The 18,756-nt window shown below is 41.2% G+C and overlaps 4 protein-coding genes across 5 annotated transcripts; 2 read left to right on the top strand and 2 right to left on the bottom strand.

The window, feature by feature from the left end:
- The first annotated feature begins 23 nt into the window (after positions 1–23).
- Positions 24–9,858, top strand: LOC115848793 (histone H2B type 1-N). Of its 2 annotated transcripts, none has more exons than XM_030849741.3 (2): positions 24–497; positions 6,929–9,858. In XM_030849741.3, the coding sequence occupies exon 1, from the start codon at positions 94–96 to the stop codon at positions 472–474; it is 381 nt and encodes a 126-aa protein (XP_030705601.1). In that variant the 5' UTR covers positions 24–93; the 3' UTR covers positions 475–497; positions 6,929–9,858. The 2 variants fall into 2 exon arrangements, with proteins under 2 accessions (XP_030705601.1, XP_030705602.1); XM_030849742.2 differs by lacking the exon at positions 6,929–9,858 and adding an exon at positions 1,042–1,170.
- A 5,404-nt stretch (positions 9,859–15,262) lies between these two features.
- On the bottom strand, positions 15,263–15,643 carry LOC115848796 (histone H2B type 1-L). The gene has a single exon (XM_030849745.2). It carries the CDS (start codon positions 15,641–15,643, stop codon positions 15,263–15,265), a length of 381 nt encoding a protein of 126 aa, XP_030705605.1.
- Positions 15,644–15,961: 318 nt separating this feature from the next.
- LOC115848787 (histone H2A type 1-like) lies at positions 15,962–16,354 on the top strand. The gene has a single exon (XM_060308218.1). The coding sequence runs from the start codon at positions 15,962–15,964 to the stop codon at positions 16,352–16,354; it is 393 nt and encodes a 130-aa protein (XP_060164201.1).
- A 795-nt stretch (positions 16,355–17,149) lies between these two features.
- On the bottom strand, positions 17,150–17,830 carry H1-5 (H1.5 linker histone, cluster member). Its single transcript, XM_030849731.2, has one exon. It carries the CDS (start codon positions 17,828–17,830, stop codon positions 17,150–17,152), a length of 681 nt encoding a protein of 226 aa, XP_030705591.1.
- Positions 17,831–18,756: the final 926 nt, after the last annotated feature.

Here is an 18,756-nt window from a genome sequence, read left to right as displayed (position 1 = left end):
CTCCTTTGTTTAAGAAGCTGTGAAGGAAGAGGGCTCAGCCTGGTTCTTGTTCTTCCTGTTATTTTTGAACTGCTTGGCAGTTAACTCCGCGCCATGCCTGAACCGTCCAAGTCTGCTCCGGCCCCGAAGAAAGGCTCCAAGAAGGCGGTGACCAAGGCTCAGAAGAAGGACGGCAAGAAGCGCAAGCGCAGCCGCAAGGAGAGCTACTCCGTGTACGTGTACAAGGTGCTAAAGCAGGTCCACCCGGACACCGGCATCTCGTCCAAGGCCATGGGCATCATGAACTCGTTCGTTAACGACATCTTCGAGCGCATCGCGGGCGAGGCGTCGCGCCTGGCGCATTACAACAAGCGCTCGACTATCACCTCCAGGGAGATCCAGACGGCCGTGCGCTTGCTGCTGCCCGGCGAACTGGCCAAGCACGCCGTGTCCGAGGGCACCAAGGCCGTCACCAAGTACACCAGCTCCAAATGAGCCAGGCCGCAGCGGAGCGAGCGGTAAGGCTAGGCCCACACCCCAAAGGCTCTTTTCAGAGCCACTCAATCTTCTGAAGAGAAGTGGCACTCACTTTATGCAGCAGGTGTTTGTTATTTGGTTCAAAGTATAACAAGTTCCGCGATTCCTTTTTTTTTTTTTTGGTCTTTAAACAGATTTATTTTCTCGCAGTTCTGCAAGCTAGAGGGCCAAGATTTGCTGTCAGCAGGGGTGGTTTATTCTGAGGCTTCTCTCTGGTTTGCAGATGGTCAACTTTTCTGTCTTCATTTGGTCTTCCTTCTGTTCGCGTTTCCTCATTTTCATCTTGTTAGAAATTACTTCCACTACAATGTAGGTGGTGCTGCAGCAATACTCGAGATATTTTTATATGTTTTATGTCGAGAAGGGGGAGGTTCATTATCAGACACACACGTAGTGAAGAAGGCAAAATGCACTTTGTCCCAAAGGAAAATCCGCTCGCCTTTAAGTTTGAACCCGGCAGAAGTTTTTGCTAACAATGGCTTGAGCGCTCCATCCTTAACTTTATTTATTTATTTATTTATTTAGTGGTACGCGGGCCTCTCACTGTTGCGGCCTCTCCCGTTGCGGAGCACAGGCTCCGGACGCGCAGGCTCAGCGGCCATGGCTCACGGACTCAGCCGCTCCGCGTCATGTGGGATCTTCCCGGACCGGGGCACGAACCCGTGTTCCCTGCGTCGGCAGGCGGACTCTCAATCACTGCGTCACCAGGGAAGTCTTCCATCCTTAATTTTAACGTGTACATACCTGGCTAATGAATTGCTTGGCACACAGTAAGAAAGGTACCAATCGTTTTATTCACTTATGTTTTCTTTGGGGAGAGGTGCTGGCTCTCCTCCCCTTTCCCTGGGTTTGGGTTTGCCAAATATTAAGTTAGAAAGGCAGAAGAAAAACAAACGGAAGTGAGAATCCAATTCAAATTATCGCACACATCAACCAGGTGCCACGTTTATCGATAGCCAATCCAGACGCTGCGCGCGCAGTTTGAAGTTTACCAACGGTGTCCCTCATGAGTCTATCCTAATTGGGAGATTTCTGGGCCACGCGGCTTTGTTGGAAGAACTCTGCCATTTTCTCCACTCCCTAATTTCTCTGAGTGAAATTTCTCTGTATGGGAGGGATTAGGTCCTACTCCTGCCTTTACTGTGAGGATCCTCTCCATGTTTTCTTTCTTTCTGCATGTCACTTGCATTTACTGTTTCTCTATTAATCGGAATAAATTTTTTTTAAATAGAGAAGGGCTGTTTCCCTATCCTCAGTTCGGGAAACCAAAATCCATCTCTTCATTTTAGGCCCTTAGGAATGAATGGCATATTTAAAACTATTTTAGTCTTTACAGGGAATCAGCATGGAAATGCTTCCCCAAAAAAGTATGTTATTCTACAAAATGACCACTTGATGCAAAAATTACCATTTGTTCATATTGCATATGAAAATACATAAGTGACCTAATATGTTTAATTTGCAGTATGCCAAGACAAATGAGTGACTAACCATGAAAAGTCTCTTAAGGACTAAAGTCTTACGATGGAGAAACTACTTTGAATCTTTGCTTAAGGGCTTACATTCAGAATTAATAAGTATGACCTACATCTTTGCAAAGTGTATTATATTATTTTTTCTAGGTGATTTATAATTTCAAATTTCTGACTTTTTATATTAGGCATATTAAAAAGAATAATTTAATGTAGGTTATAATAAAGCATAGAGACAAAATATTTCCCAGAGGATTTCCTCATGTGCTTAGAATAAAGAAAAATATCCATTAATAAATTAAGGGTTTTTTAAAATATGTTTTAATTCTTTAAAAAATGACTTTTTTTATATCGTGTCTGCTTTAATTTCTAACGTCCTTGCACATGTCCAAGAAAAAAGAAAACTATAAAGTTACACCTCATTTAATACTAGGAATATGTATATGTGATGTGACTCTGGAGTTGCACCTAAAATATAGCTCAAATATATCAGTGTCTTTTACTAGTTGGTTCTTGTGGAACAGTGTTTTGAGAATATGAACTGTATAAAAATATCCCACTCAAATTTGGTACGTGACATTGTATAAATGTAACACTGGACTTTTAAAAAATAATTTTTTTAAAGAAATTTTATGTGCATAACATTGCTAAGTTTATTTTATTTTTTGCCTTATTTTCCTCATGTGTGGAATGAGACCAACAAATACTACCTCAGATGCTCATTGTATTTATTTATTTTTGGCTCTTTTGGGTCTTTGTTGCTGCGCGTGGTCTTTCTCTAGTTGCGGCCAGAGGGGGCCACTCCTTGCTGCGGTGCACCGTCCTATCACTGCGGTGGCCTCTTCTGCGGAGCATGGGCTCTAGGCGCGCGGGCTTCAGCAGTTGAGGTACGCGGGCTCAGTAGTTGTGGCTCGCAGGCTCTAGAGCGCAGGCTCAGTAGTAGTGGTGCATGGGATTAGTTGCTCCACAGCGTGTGGGATCTTCCCGGACCAGGGCTGGACCCCCTGTGCCCTGCACTGGCAAGCGGATAATCACTGCGCCACCAGGGAAGCCCCTAAAAAATAATTATTGATATTAATTTGATTGTATTAATTTGATTGTAGCTTCGTTTTAATTTACTCTTTCTTCCCCAACATTTTAAACTGATATCTTGAAAATAAACTAGTGAAATATTAAGATAACTCTGTATGTTTTAATGTATTTGTATTTGGCCAAATAGCTGTATTTGACCAAAAATCTTAAGAAATTGAAATTCAGTGCTGCCTGCAATTAAAATAATTACACCATAATATGAGTGTGTGCATGTATGTATATGTACATATATTTATCCATATACATATTATATACACATAAAATATGTTTTATTTATACACACATTACTAAAATATGTTATATTTTAATTTTTCCAACACTCTTGCTCCAAGAGGGTGACAAAAAATATAAAAGCATTGACTGTCTAGTGTCTGATTATTTTAGGCTCTTGGTACAGAACAGCAGTGAGATGGAGAGTATAGAGCCAAACCTTTGAGATTTTTAGCTATACCATTCCATTAGCCAGGATACACTTTATACATGCATACATATATATTAAGTTTTAATTTCTATTATATTTTAATTATATTTAATGGAATTAATAGAATAATCAAAAAGTGGAAAGTGTTGGAAAAATTAAAATTTCATTTTCTTTTAAAATAACTGGTGTACAGATGATAATGACTGGGAGAATCATTTGGGACAATGCATTGCAAAAAGAAAACATAGTAAGATCATCCTCATGTTTATGAGCTGTGGACTATATTAATTCTTCCAAAAGCTCAAAGTGAAATATTAAAATTACTAATGTATTATGTGTATCTTAGAAATATATATCTGGATAAAAGTCCATTGTATGTTTTATAAAATTTTTAATAATACTGTTTTATAAACACATTGTTTAGATAAGCAGCCCAAAATCTAGTAAATTAACCTTGGTGAGGTGACGTTTTATATGGCAGAGAAGAGTGAAGCTATCAGCTCAAGAAGAAAAGTGAGTTTGATTGAAAAAAAAATTTATTTGGGGACAAGATAAAGTGCTTTCTGTGAAAAGAGTAACAGGCACTTAGCCTTTAAAAACAGGGCTTTTAATCTGTCATCATAGTGTTCTCAAAGTCATCTGATGCAGCCAGGTGCATGACGCAAAACCCTGGTATGGAGATTTCCACCTCTATTCAAGAAACTAAATTCCTTGAAGAGGAACTGATTACAAGTTTTGAGACAAGGGAAAATCTGATGGGTCTAGAACACCATGCTCACTGAAAGCAAGGATGATCTTCCATGTTTGGAGTAACAATAAAGAGAGTTAAGATGAGAGTGGCAAGAAAGCCTGAAAGAATCCCCACGGTGTAAGTAGTGCTAACTTGAGAATTAAAACTAAACAAACAGAACAGTTGTAGTTTACTGGAATAGATTCAGCATGTAAAAGCCATGAATCCGTAATAAGCAATTGGAACAAATACTATGATGAGCTGAATAAGAAGTTTACCTGGTGTGTCTCACTATTCATCTTTTCCAAAGTCTTTGTGCCCTGTGTCACTGAGATGAGCATCTTCTTCTCCAGAAAGTGCCTGGCTTTACAGTCTTAAGGTTCTGTTGTACTTATATTAGGGGAAACTCCACCTCCTGCAATGCTATAGGATCAAGTCTCAAAAAAGAGCTCCCTGAGAAACTCGCTGATGCTTTGTTCAATAAAATTTCAGGAGAGCAAATTGTATTTTAATGATTGCCATTGTTAGAAATCAATCCAAACGCTAATAACCAAGGCATTCTGAAATTGTCCTGTGTACCAGCTTCTGCCACAGCCATCCCCAACACTACCACCAACAATGTGGTTACTAAATAAATAAATAAAATGTTAGCTTTCTCTTTGTCCTAAAGGCAGTGATTCTCAAAATGTGGTCTGGGGACCCCTGGGGGTCCCTGAGATCCTTTTAATGGGTCTGTGAAGCTAAAATTATTTTCACAATTATCCTGAAACTTATTTAAAAGATACTTGCAAAATATAGAACAGTGCTAATCTTCTTACTAATTTTTTAATTTTGAAAAATATAGCTATCTTCATAAAATATGTATGTTGAAAAGGGTTTATTGTAATTTTTAAATGAATTAATAAAACAAATATTCTTTCAGTTTTAACTTCTAGTAAGGTAAATATCAATAGTAGTAACCTACAGAAACACAAATTCGTTGGATCCTCAATACTTTTAAAACGTGCATGGGTCGAAAACTTTGAGAACTGCTGCCTTAATAAATTATGTCACACTAGAACTGTTTGATTTACTGTTTTTCAAATTATTTGGAAATAATTTCCTGTGTGCTTATGCTACTATCTGAATACACAGATCCATTTGCTTCATTTTGCTGTTATGTTTAGGGATTTGGCTTTTTAAAATTTAACCTTATCCTTACATAAAATATTTTTACATAGTTCCAAGGTCAACTCAAGCTATGTTCAAAGAGGTCTTTCTCTTTTAGCCTATAGCCTCTCTCATAAGTAACAATTTTTAATGTTGTGATTTAACTTCCAATTATTTGTTTGTTAATTATAAACATGCATTTGTGTATTCTTAGTTCCCCTCTATTATATTTTTTAATATTTATTTTATATTTATTTATTTATTTGGCCGCCTCCGGTTTTAGTTGTGGCATGCGGGATCGTCGTTGAGGCATGCGGGATCTTTCATTGTGGCGTGCAGGCTTCTATCTAGTTGTGGCGTGCGGGTTTTCTCTCTCTAGTTGTGGCGCACAGGCTCCAGGGCGCGTGGGCTCTGTAGTTGTGGTGCGGGTTCCAGAGTGCGTGGGCTCTGTAGTTTGCGGCACGCGGGCTCTCTAGTTGAAGCGTGCGAGCTCAGTAGTTGTGGCGCGCCAGCTTAGTTGCCCCTTGGCATGTGGGATCTTTAGTTCCTTGACCAGGGACGGAACCAGCTTCCTCTGCATTAGAAGGCAGATTCTTTACCACTAGAACACCAGGGAAGTCCCAGTACCTCTCTACTAGATAAACAGTAACATCTTACACATAATTTTCTCTACCTTGGGTTTGTTTTTGTTTTTGTTTTTTTTCCTTTAAAATATATATCCTGAAGATCATTCCACAATAGTATATGGAGATTTTCTTCCTTTCTTATTTTCTAGCTGCCTAGTACTCTGGGCTTTCTTCTTTTTCTGATTCTTGGCTCTGTAATTCATTTTCTTGCTAGCTGCCTGACCCTTCAATCAGATGTTTTCTAGTTGTTCTAAGCATCAGGGTTTATCTGAGTTGCCTAGTCTACTATTACTGGACATAGGATCAAGGTATAGTATTTGTTAAAATGTTTTTTTAAATGTCAACCCATAAATTACTCTAGGACTTCCAATCCTTAAAATCTTTAAAATGCAGTTGTGTAAAATTGATACGGGTCACTGCAGGCATACACTCTGGTCCAGCGATAACTCAAGTTCTTGCTAACGATGCTCAAGTTAGCACATCAGTTGCCATAGTGGGTTAGTTGTTCATGATCAAAGAAGTGAGATGGTAAATTGAATGTAAATAAATACTAGTCACAGGACTAGAGGAAGAGACTAAACACTGTATTGTTGGTTCAAGAAATCAGGTTTATAAATTTGAAGAAATCAATAACTTTTATGCAGTGTCTGTGAAGCCCAAAATTTAAACATACAGAGATTAACTGCAATACCTTATCAGTAAATGGTAATAGGATATACCTTAAAAAGTATAGGTTATATTTGAGTCAAATCTCTTGAAGTTTAGACATTTCATTCTGGCTCCATTTTTTTGCAGTGTCCACACCAAAGAGCTTAACATTCAAACACCTTCACCTCACTGTCAAGGACATTTTTATCAAAGCTACCATCTCTTCAGTCACATCTTTTTTTCCTTGAACTTTCGCTTATGCTTTGTTTTCCAGAGCTACATCCATCACTTCGTGCTTGAGAAGGGATCCTTCTGAAGTCATCAGAACAATTAACCTCATCAGAGCGCTCAGAATAACATCTACTATGGATTCTCCGCTTCTGCCATCCTGACAACCTCTGATATATTTTTGTCGGAACCAAAATCTTGGTGGAGGGAAATCCCTGAACAACATCCTGACTTCTTAAGGTGGGATGCTTATCTCCTTAGGCTACATCAGACTGTAGTTGTTGCTTACTTCAAGCCTAGTGTTAAATTTTCACAGTGGCCACACCGTGGAACATAGACCTCTACAAACCACAAACCATGACTTTCAATAATTTTTCAGTTGTAATTTGATGGAGTTAAGAAATATAGAAGAATATATACCATTAATCTGCACCGTGCCCTGCTGCTCCAGTGTCCCGGACCTCAGTCCTTCCTATGTAGGAAGATGATAGCCTGCAATAGAACTTTAAGGCCACTCTCATTCCATACCTATTTGCTAGATGAACAAACTGATGCAGAGAAGGGGAGTACTTTGTCTAAATAGCTAGAGGATCAATGACAGAATCAGTTTATAAGCCTCGTGGTAGTGGCCATCAGTATACAAATGATAGATTTTGTGGTCTTTTGTTATCATCAAACTAAATTCTTTCAAAACAAATGGAGATGACTCATTCATATTTGTTTTAATAGTGAAAAAGATGCCATTCCTTATTTGAAAAAAAAAAAAGATTCTCCCTCTTGTTCCCAAGAACAGGAAAGAAAAAAAATGTCAATTTTTTCTTTTTTTTTCTTGGAGAATACTGGTCAAATTCTCTTTGGAGGATCCTATAGCTCTACCCTATCATCATCATACAATTAATAACTTTTGCCTTTCCTGTGGGAAACAAGCATGTATAGCAAAGTCTGCCTGTTGATTATAGTACTGAAATTAAGACGAGCTAAGCTCTGTCTGTAACTTTTCCAGAAGACAGTGTTTGAAAATTGCAACTTATACTCACAATGCTTGCAGACACCCTGTATTTCAATTGTTGGAAATAGGTACCACCAAGGAGCAGAGAGAAACCTGCCCCCTGAAATTGTGCCACGTGAGACATGGACTTGTTGTTATATCTCTTATCTCACCATTATTTCTGCCTTGAAAGCAGTAATGAAATAGACAAGAAGAGGCCTCTCCCTGAAGCAGCAGCCCCCCCTGGGAAGACCCTTTATACTCATTCTCCCAGAGGGTCAGCAATCCAGGTTTGCCCAAGTAAAAGGCAAGTATCACTGTGGATGAGACCTGAATGCTGCTTAATTATTTACAATAGATACAATGTAGTTATCTTTAAAGTAGACATTTAAACATTAACCTATCCTTATTCTTAGTTTCTTTTGTCCTCCTCATTCCAAAGAACCAAAACTAGGCCTAGTCCGGGGAAGGTAGTCATACACCCCTGATTTCTATTGGCTGTTCTATTTAAAGTAAGGCAGCTATTATGGGGAGAATTTTATCTGCCTCCCCCCGCCTCGCTAAACCCTCAGAATGTAACCATATTTAGGGATAGAGTCTTTAAAGAGGTAATTAAATTAAAATGAGGTCCTTGGAAAGTGGTTAGGTCCTACTCCAATATGACTAGTGTCCTTTTAAGAAGAGGAAATTTGGACATAGGCAAGTACAGAGGGAACACATGTGAAGATAGAGGGGGAAAGATGGCCGTCTACAAGCTAAGGAGAGAGGCCTAGAACCCAACTTTCTCTCACAGCCCTCAGAAGTAAACAGCCCTGCTGGCACCTTGATCTCAGACTTCTAGACTCCAGAACAGTGAGAAAACAAATTTCTGTTTTTTCAGCCACTCAGACTGAGGTACCTTATTATGACAGCTTTAGCAAACTAATAAAGCAGCCAATATGTTACGATAATGTTACAATCCCAATCCTCTGTCTCTTTAGCTGTAAACCAAAGATACCACTAGCACTTACCTCATTAGATTGGAAAAATAAATTAGATAATGCACAGTATCCAAAGATAGTACACACTTAATAAATGACAGCCAATAACTACTGGGATTTTTTCCCCATATGCCAAAAGCAAGATGTAAGTGCCATACAGTTTACTGCTTAAGGGCAGATCCTTGAGTGAAGAGCCATGACGTACACTCTGACATTCAATAATCCCTCAAATGACAAAATATTAGCGCAAACGAAATGAAGAACTTCCAGATGTACTGGAGATAAGCAAGAGAAATACATGAACGGGAATAAAATGCTGAAAATAGCAAAACCAAATAGAGCACCAAAGGAAGGTCATTCTGATAATCTGAATTAATAAAGAACCTACTCTAAAGCAGCCTAAACAGGTGGAAGGAACATAGGCCCTGGAAAACCTTTTGTGACTGAAGTTCTGCCCAATGCTTGTTAGCTGGTTATCTTGGATACTACTTCAGTGAGCCTGTGTGTATGATCAGGCCACACAAGATGGCTGTTCTCTTGCTCTCTGTACATCCCCTGATCGAACAGTCCCTGCTTCACCTCACCCTACTCACAGGACTGACCTTTCCTCTTAATCATAGAGCTTATCAGTATCTGCTTAAGTGCTTGCCCCTGCTCCAACCAGAAATTTTTCTGGTTCTTAGAACAGAACGGCTCCAGCATGCTGGGTTATTAAAGGGAAATATCTGCCCCCTTGATGGCTGTTAACCAAAGGGACGGTGAGGGATGTCCTCCTCTGCTGATTTCCCCGGTAACTGATGAGCCCACCTGACATCAGTTCCCCCTATAATTGGTACACTGGTACACCCCCCACCCAACCCCCACCATGAAGACTGCTGCCATGTCCTGTCTGCTGTTGGTACGGAGTGGGGAGTCACTCTAGAACTTTGCTTCAGATGTGTAAATCCCCTGTTCAATAAACCATTGATGTCTCTGTTGCTGTCTCCAGGCATTTTTTTTGGTCTCAAGGCTGGGCAATTACAGGACTTGCAGGCCTACAGGGTGCAGCCTAACACTGTGATTCTTCTGATTACCTGTAAAATGGAGATAATAATAAGGCCCCAGTTTTCTTAGAAGGATTTTATGAGATGATGTACCCTGCTTCCAAGTGTGTTCTTGGGACCCAGGTGAGGTGCACAAATAAAAGTTACTATGAAAAAGACATTACATAGATTTTTTTTTTCTTTCAACAAAATAATGATTAAATAATATGAGAAACAAAAATAAGTATAATTTAATAAATGTTCCACCACAAAGTGAGCTTCCCTGGGTCATACAACTTTATATTTCCTGGGTTAGACATATAATAGTGGCTCAATTAAATAGTACATTAATTAACCAGTATTTTCTCAGATCTGTACTAAGTATTACTGGGGGCATGGAAAATTATCATAAGTAGTATGTGGACTTTGGTGTTTAAAATGTTGAAAGAGAGTGAAAATATCATTCTCTTTTCTTCTCTCTCTAAATCTTTCTGATTAAGTAACTGGGAAAGCATTAATTTGGTGCTAGCAGATCTTTAAGGCCTTGCAAACACTTGTTAGTCCTTGCCCCCTTCCCCAGTCTTTCAACTTTATAACAAAGAACAAGTTTCAGACTCAAAGTAGTAGACAGCAAATAGCATATAAATGAAATTGAATAATATATACATATATTTACATATTTACATATTGTTTTATAGTTGTATTCTGTTCATGGTCAGAGGCAGGAATTTTCCACTATGGTTGTCTTTTAAAATACATAGATTTCATTTTTTTTTTTTTCTTTTTAGGCTGAGCAGCCCTGCTTGCAGGATCTTAGTTCCCCGACCTGGGATCGAACCTGGGCCCACAGCAGTGAAAGTGCAGAGTCCTAACCACTGGACTGCCAGGGAATTCCCCTAAAGAATATATATTTTTTAAATATTAAGTAAACAATAGTATAGATTGCACCCTGATACAGAAAAAATCATAAAAGTGGAACTCAAATAACTAACTGAAGTTTGAACAGTACTGAATAAAATAAGCAATGTCATAAACCAGTAAATGGCAAAATGGCACTATTGTTATATTTTATACTTCTATATAAATTATAGATCTATATATGTTATATAAATATATAAATTATATATTGTAGCATTAATATAACACTACTTATATATAATTGTATATATAAAATGTAATATAATTAATATTTATTATTATTACATCAAACTGTATTTAATATTAACTGCTGTAGGAATTTGGAGGGAGTAATATTATTCTGGAATGTGGCAATCTGGGAAAGTTTCTTGGAAGAGGTATAACAAGATTTGACCTTGAAAAAAAGGATCGCTAAGGTTTCAGTTGGTATATTATCAACTAAATATGTTGGGTAACACATTGTTCCAAAATTGAACAGCTTAAAACAGCAAACATTTATTACCTCATAGATTTTCTTAGGGTCAGGAACCTGGGAGCAGCTTAGGTGGTAGTCCGATTCAAGATCTCTCACAAAGCTGCAGTCAGGTCATCTAAACTTTAGATTCTAAAGACTTGACTGGGACTGGAGCTTCTAAAGGCCAAGAAAAAGCTTGTTTATAATGCTGTTGGCTGGAGGCCTCAGTATGTCACCATGTGGATATCTCTATAAGGTTACTCATGACAAGGGCTGGCTTCCTTCCTCTGGAACAAGTGATCCAAGAGAGTGGGAGTTATTAAGATGGAAGTCTCTTATCGAATCTTGAAAGTGACATACCATTACCTCTGTCATATCCTGTTGACCATAATGCTGGAGCAATGTGGGAAGGGCACCAGTATTAGAAGGTAGGGGTCACTGGGTGCCATCTTAGGGGCAACTTCCCACAGTGGGCACAGAAGAGTGTGCCTCTCAATCCTCACAGCCATCAGCATTAGCTGGGGAATTTCAAATACCCAAGATGTCCAGGCCCCTCCTCTGATAAATTGAATCAGAATCTCTAGGGGCAAAGCTCTGCAGTAATATATTTTTTCAAAGTTCTACCAGCAAGTTTGATGCATGATTAAAATTGGGAACCACTGGACACAAGAGGAGTGAGAAACTAGGAACGTAAAAGTGAGAGTGGCCCTTTGATTATTACCTAGTTACATGGATAATGTACCATGAGAAGAAATATGCGAGATTTCGCTCTCGTGGCTTGAGACAAGGTGGATATAAGGCCAGAAAAAACAAAAGAAGTTGGAGAAAGGTTAAGATTCAGGAGTGGACACATGTATTAAATGGTGGGTATGGGTTTGATGTTTGAAAGAACATTATTTGTCAGTGGCTCTTGTTTGTGTGGTCCCTGGTGACCTCCAACTGGAAACAGATTCAAAATCAGTGATTCTTCCACAGGAATTTGCTCAGTTCAGGAGGCTTTGGAGAAGAGGACTATTCTGGAACAAAAAGTAACTGTTGGGAGTAAAAGGCCTGGAGTTCCTACATCTGTAAGGAAGGGTCTGGTACTTCTCTGGGGTCCCTGATGCCCTGACTTGGCCTGGTAGTCCTTCTCTCTGACCTCTCTGAGAGGTTTCAGCAAAGAGGTAAAATGACACTTCCACACAGAGCACCATGCCCGTTGTCCTTTTGAAGTCCAGGATCAGGGGTCAAAATGAGTCACAGCTGGGCTTCCCTGGTGGCGCAGTGGTTGAGAGTCCGCCTGCCGATGCAGGGGACACGGGTTCGTGCCCCGGTCTGGGAAGATCCCACATGCCGCGGAGCGGCTGGGCCCGTGAGCCATGGCCGCTGAGCCTGTGCGTCCGGAGCCTGTGCTCCGCAACGGGAGAGGCCACAACAGTGAGAGGCCCGCGTACCGCAAAAAAAAGAGTCACAGCTGATCACCCAAAACCTACAGCTTTCTGCAGCTACTAAGAATTTGAAACATATAAGAATGAAACCAAAGCCATTGTACTGTCATATAAGGTCCTACACATTCTGGAAGGCCCCATTCCCGGCACCGTTTCCCACCTCCAGCTATTTTGCCACTTCAGTCCCAGTCACATTGGCCACCTGCTGTCCCTGTCTAACACCAGGTACTTCCCCCTTACCCCACATATACATTCGGGGTCTCTTGTTCCTGCTTCCTTCTGCCTAGAAGAATCTTCCCCAGTGGCCCACTCCCTCGTCTCTTCATCTTTGTTAAAATTTCACCTTCTTGATCAGCATTCTGTGATTATGTTATTTAAAATGGAAGATAACAAAACCATTCTTTATCTTCCTTTTCTGCTTTGTTTTCCTCCCAAATGTTTAATGTTCATTATCTTCTGACACTCTTTTTTTGTTGTTGTTTTTGTTATGTGCGTGTCTGTTCCCACATTAGAAAATAAACTGTATCTGTGCGTGACTTCCTTTCTGTTTAGTTCATTGATATATTTCTGGCACCTAGAAGAGTTTATGGGACATAATATGTGCTCAACAAATATTTATTGAAAGAAAAAATGAACTAGAAAACACTGTACGGGCTGAACTTTGAGATTCAGTTTGATAAATGAAGTTGACCTTAAGCCTTTCAAATGCCAAATACATGTATAAGATTCCTTTTTAATATATACAAAATATGTGCATAATAATTCTTAGACATTCACAAAGCAGTCTCACTGATCTTCACAATAGTCATGTGACTAGGAATTGCTGTTATGCCCAGTTTACAGATAGGGAAACTGTGTTTCAGAGAAGCCAAAATCTTGGCCTCTTAAAGTAAGTGGCAAACGTTTTAGGAATTGGTCTCCTAATTTCAAGTGTAGGTCCCATAGGCCAATCATAACAGTGGACACAGGTAATGTTGATTAAAAATGAATTATAAGGGAATTCTCTGGTGGTCCAGTGGTTAAGACTCTGTGCTTCCAATGCAGTGGTCGGATATCTAGATCCCACAGGCCATGGCACGCACCGACCCAAAAAAATTGTAAAATAAAATGCTAAATACCTAGAGAATACTCTAGAAATAAATCACACTTCCTAGGTCTAATGGAGATAAAGGCATAAAGATATAGGAAAGACTGGGAGGTCCTGGTTTGCATATAGACAGGGTGTATGTGTGTGGGAGAGGTTGAAATAAAAAGGAAAAAAACTGGAGAAACTTCAAGAAGGTAAAACAATGCAAGTTGGAATAATCAGAGAGGCGATTAGATTTGAAATTGGCTTTGCAGGACAGACAGGATTTAGATGGTAGAGGAACTGGGGCTTAACAGAAACAGAATGGAGAACGGCTATATGGTACATTTCAGGAAATAACTATCTTTCTAGGCCTGATATTAGTCATGTCTTCACTACATCAATAACAATTCTAATTTCATATTCACTGTTAATTGATGTAGTAAAGAAATGAACTAATATTAAACTCCATAAATATTCTGCATATTTCTAGTGACCTTTTTGAGGCTACAGGGAAGGCAATCACTGGTTTTTGTCTACAGTTTTGGCTTAACTCTCCTTTGTTCCTGAGCTCATAAGTTCAGCCCCAATTTTGTGCTTTCTATCCCAGAAGCCCAAGGCCTCCTGTCCTTTAATGGGAAAAGATTGAATAATATCTAGAAAAACAGTAAAGATGTTGGGTTTTACCATCTTAATATCTGATAGTCTGTAGCATGCTTGGGACTTACATTTCCACACTGATTTTTGAGAATGCCTAATTAGCTCTGAAATATGGGCCTAAACACTGGGAGATTGCGCTTCCCCCTTGGAGAAAAATGCCATCCTTCAGGTCTCAAAGATTGCCTTTTCATTTAGAGTTTCTCCCTTATTACAAGGGGAAAAAAGGTAAAGAGGAAACAGAGTGAGATGAAATGTGGAACTGACTCAGTAAAGAAACTGATACTCTAAATTCTTTTTCCCAATTAAAAAATTTGACCATGTAAAAATAATAGTGAACAGAAATGCCATTCCCCAAAACTTAAGAATGCAGCAGGATCAAATTACATGAAAAATCTAAAGGGGACACTACCTGCTTGTTTTCCTTTAATCCATTTTTTGGGGTGATATTTATAAAGCATGGTGAGGGTCAGGGCATGGAATGGCAAGTGTACAACTGCTGAAAAATGACGTAAGATAAGTAAACGTTCAGTTAAAGAGCATTTGAAATTTGCTAGCCACTAGCTTAAAGATTGATCCTCAGAGTAAAGCTGAGCTGGACAGTAAGTGAAATAAGCACAATAAAATTCGTTTTGGGTGATGGCTGTAACATGTTATCAAGATCATCTTATTTGAAATGCCACAAACCCAAAATCTAATTTGTTGCACAAATTAAGCAGCATTTACTAAAGGCTTCAGATTAATATTGCTTTTGTCTACCTCTAAAGCTGTTTAAACTAAGTGCCAGTTCTCTTTGGAAAGCGTGGATGGCTCTGAAAAGAGCCTTTGGATATGACGGAACCTGATCAACTGCTTTGCAGCCAGTGGCTCACTTGGAGCTGGTGTACTTGGTGACAGCCTTGGTGCCCTCAGACACGGCGTGCTTGGCCAGCTCGCCGGGCAGCAGCAAGCGCACGGCCGTCTGGATCTCCCTGGACGTGATGGTCGAGCGCTTGTTGTAATGCGCCAGGCGCGACGCCTCGCCCGCGATGCGCTCGAAGATGTCGTTAACGAACGAGTTCATGATGCCCATGGCCTTGGACGAGATGCCGGTGTCCGGGTGGACCTGCTTCAGCACTTTGTACACGTATACGGAGTAGCTCTCCTTGCGGCTGCGCTTGCGCTTCTTGCCGTCTTTCTTCTGAGCCTTGGTCACCGCCTTCTTGGAGCCTTTCTTCGGGGCAGGAGCGGACTTGGCAAGCTCAGGCATGGTGAAGTGGCGTTAACAAAATCCTCGAGAAACAAAGAGTGAGCAATGGGCGAGGCGAGTCCGTTTCACTTACAACTGCATATTCAAATGACACTTAGTAAAGTTCTATGTCTGATTGGCGAACACTGCTAATGACGTCATTATCAACTTTGTCCAATCAGAACGCGCATTTAAAGGACCGACACGTCTCTTTTAAAACGGAATTACTACTTTACCCAATGGAATAGCTTCTTTTTCGCGCCCAGCTGCAGCTATAAAATGTGCGATTTTCTTCTTTCACCTTAGTTGCTTCTGGTGTAGGCTTTAAAATACTGCATTATGTCTGGACGTGGCAAGCAAGGCGGCAAAGTTCGCGCCAAGGCCAAGACTCGCTCTTCTCGCGCCGGTCTCCAGTTTCCCGTGGGCCGAGTGCACCGCCTGCTCCGCAAGGGCAACTACGCTGAGCGTGTCGGGGCCGGCGCACCGGTGTACTTGGCGGCGGTGTTGGAGTACCTGACGGCCGAGATCCTGGAGCTGGCGGGCAATGCGGCCCGCGACAACAAGAAGACTCGCATCATCCCGCGCCACCTGCAGCTGGCCATCCGCAACGACGAGGAGCTCAACAAGCTGCTAGGCAAAGTCACCATCGCTCAGGGCGGCGTCCTGCCCAACATCCAGGCGGTGCTGCTACCCAAGAAGACCGAGAGCCACCACAAGGCCAAGGGCAAGTAAGGCCTCAAGAGCAACGCCTTCGAAACCAAAGGCTCTTTTCAGAGCCACCTACTTTTTCTGCGGAGGAGCTGGGACAGTAGTTTCATTTAATTCCATTGTCATTATTGCCTGGGGAAAAGAAATTACTTCATGTAATTAATTTGGCAAGCAGTTTGAGCCACTTTTCGGACTCCTAGTCATGTCTTCGGAATGTCAGGAAGATATCAAGAGCTTTGGTAAGGAATTGAGTGCAGTGTCAAGACGCAAAATGAAAGTATCTTTAAGGGCCCCCGAGGACAATCAAAACACTTTCTCGGCTTATTTGCGGTATAACTCGACCTCTGCCAGTGCTAAAGTTATGCTCTGTGCCTTGATTCCTGCAATAACAAAAATAGATGTGTGCAGTGAATTAGGTGGTGCATAAACCGGAATAAAAACGTCTACCATTTGAACAGAAACAGTTGACCTATCTGAACGTGACGCGGGCTTTTTAACTTTAAAAAGTTCTTTGTAGCTAAACACCCAGGAACCAAAATGTCTTAAAATGGTCAACTCACATTTAACATGTTTGTGGACAATTTTGCAGGTTCCTGGATGCAGGTCAAATTTTCTAACTTTGTTGTGTTTTAAAAAGAGTATGTTTTTCGCTTTGAGTTCCAAGCAGGAGGAAAGGTGAAAACGTTTAGTGAAGTAGAGGGCAAGCAACTTTTTCTTGGCGGGCGGCTGAGAATTGTTACTCAGTGCACAGCTGTTTTCAGAGATCTCTGGGTGGCTCTGAAAAGAGCCTTTGGGGTTTGCGTCTTAAGCGCCAACTTCCTACTTCTTTTTGGGAGCCGCCTTCTTTGCCTTTGCAGCTTTGGGTTTTGCTGCCTTAGGCTTGGCAGCTTTGGGTTTCGCCGCTTTTGGCTTCACTGCCTTAGGCTTAGCGGGGCTTTTGGCAGCCTTCTTCGGCTTTGCCGCGGCTTTGGTTTTCTTGGGACTCTTGGCCACCTTTTTGACGCCAGCGGCTGCGGGCTTCTTCGCCTTCTTGGGAGTCTTCTTCACTGCTTTCTTTGCTCCCGCAGCCTTCTTGGGCTTCTTAGGGGTGGCCCCTGCGGGTTTTTTCGCTTTAGCAGCCCCCGCCTTCTTGGCCTTCGGCTTGGCTTCCCCAGTGGGCGCCTTCCTATTGAGCTTAAAGGAGCCGGAAGCACCCGTGCCCTTGGTCTGCACAAGGGTACCCTTGCTCACCAGGCTCTTGAGACCCAGCTTGATTCGACTGTTGTTCTTCTCCACGTCGTAGCCGCCAGCTGCCAGGGTCTTCTTGAGCGCTGCCAAAGAAAGGCCATTGCGCTCTTTGGAGGCGGCCACAGCCTTAGTGATCAGCTCAGAAACTGGGGGCCCGGTCGCCTTGCGCTTAGCCGCGCCACCGCTCGCGGACTTCTTAGTAGACTTCTTCTTGGCAGGAGATTTCTCCACCGGCGCCGGGGCAGCCGTCTCAGCAGGAGCGGTTTCCGACATGGCGACGGAAGAAACTGCTAGAAGAAGAGAGATTCAAAACCCAAAGAGCAAGTTTTGCAATGCTACCTTGCTCGGGCCCGGGGCTTATATAAGCCGGTGCTGCCCTGTGATTGGTGGAGCGTCCGATCCACCGCCCTCAGGCAGCCGGCTCTCGTGGTTGGACTCCCAAATTGTGTTTGTTAGTCCCAAAATTTGATTAAATGCTAAAAACAGTGGTACAGAATTTGACTCTTTGAAGCTCCAAAGGAGGAAAACAGCCTCCATGTTCACATACTTGTTTGTGTTTTTATGAATCACGCGCAATTAATGAAAGATATTTTTAAAAATCCCTTCAGCTTTTCATATGTGTCCATCAGGCGTAAGGCATCGAGCTAGTTAGTTGCATTGTTGCAATAAATTTTTACTAAGTACCAAGTGAACGTTTTTTAAAAGGTTTTGTCCCTAAGTTCGGCCTTTGATTTTTGCAAGAGCAAAGACACTAGGTTCCGTGGTTTTGCCATAAACTTTGTTTCAAACTGCGGCAAGTAACACAGGCGCAGGACAGCTGGTTGCCTACAGCCCCAAATTAACCATATAGATCTTACTTTAAAAACCGGTTCTGCCTCCCAAGGAGTTTCCACGTGCCATTGTCTTTAGAGAATGGGATTTTGCCGCTAGGAAAAGTTCTGTTGCCAAAGGGACTTCTTCCAGGAGGAATAGAAATTGCTTTGGCTACAGGATCCAATGACCTTCATTCAAACAAATTTGGTTTGTTTTTGATTGAGATGCTTTCTCTCTTTAATTCCTAAGCGAATCCAATAAAATAAGAACAAAGAAAAATGCTTAACCCCAATAATGTATTTTAGAAAAAACCCTGAAACCTGCTAAAAATTATTCAAGGGCTTCCAGTAGCCCTCGAAAGCGCAAACTGTTTAGATGGCATGGGA

The sequence above is a fragment of the Globicephala melas genome, chromosome 11 (assembly GCF_963455315.2).
Source record: "Globicephala melas chromosome 11, mGloMel1.2, whole genome shotgun sequence".
Classification (NCBI taxonomy): Eukaryota; Metazoa; Chordata; class Mammalia; order Artiodactyla; family Delphinidae; genus Globicephala; species Globicephala melas.
The sequence above is the reverse complement of the archived record's forward strand: the minus strand, read 5'-3'. Positions and strand labels throughout refer to the sequence as shown.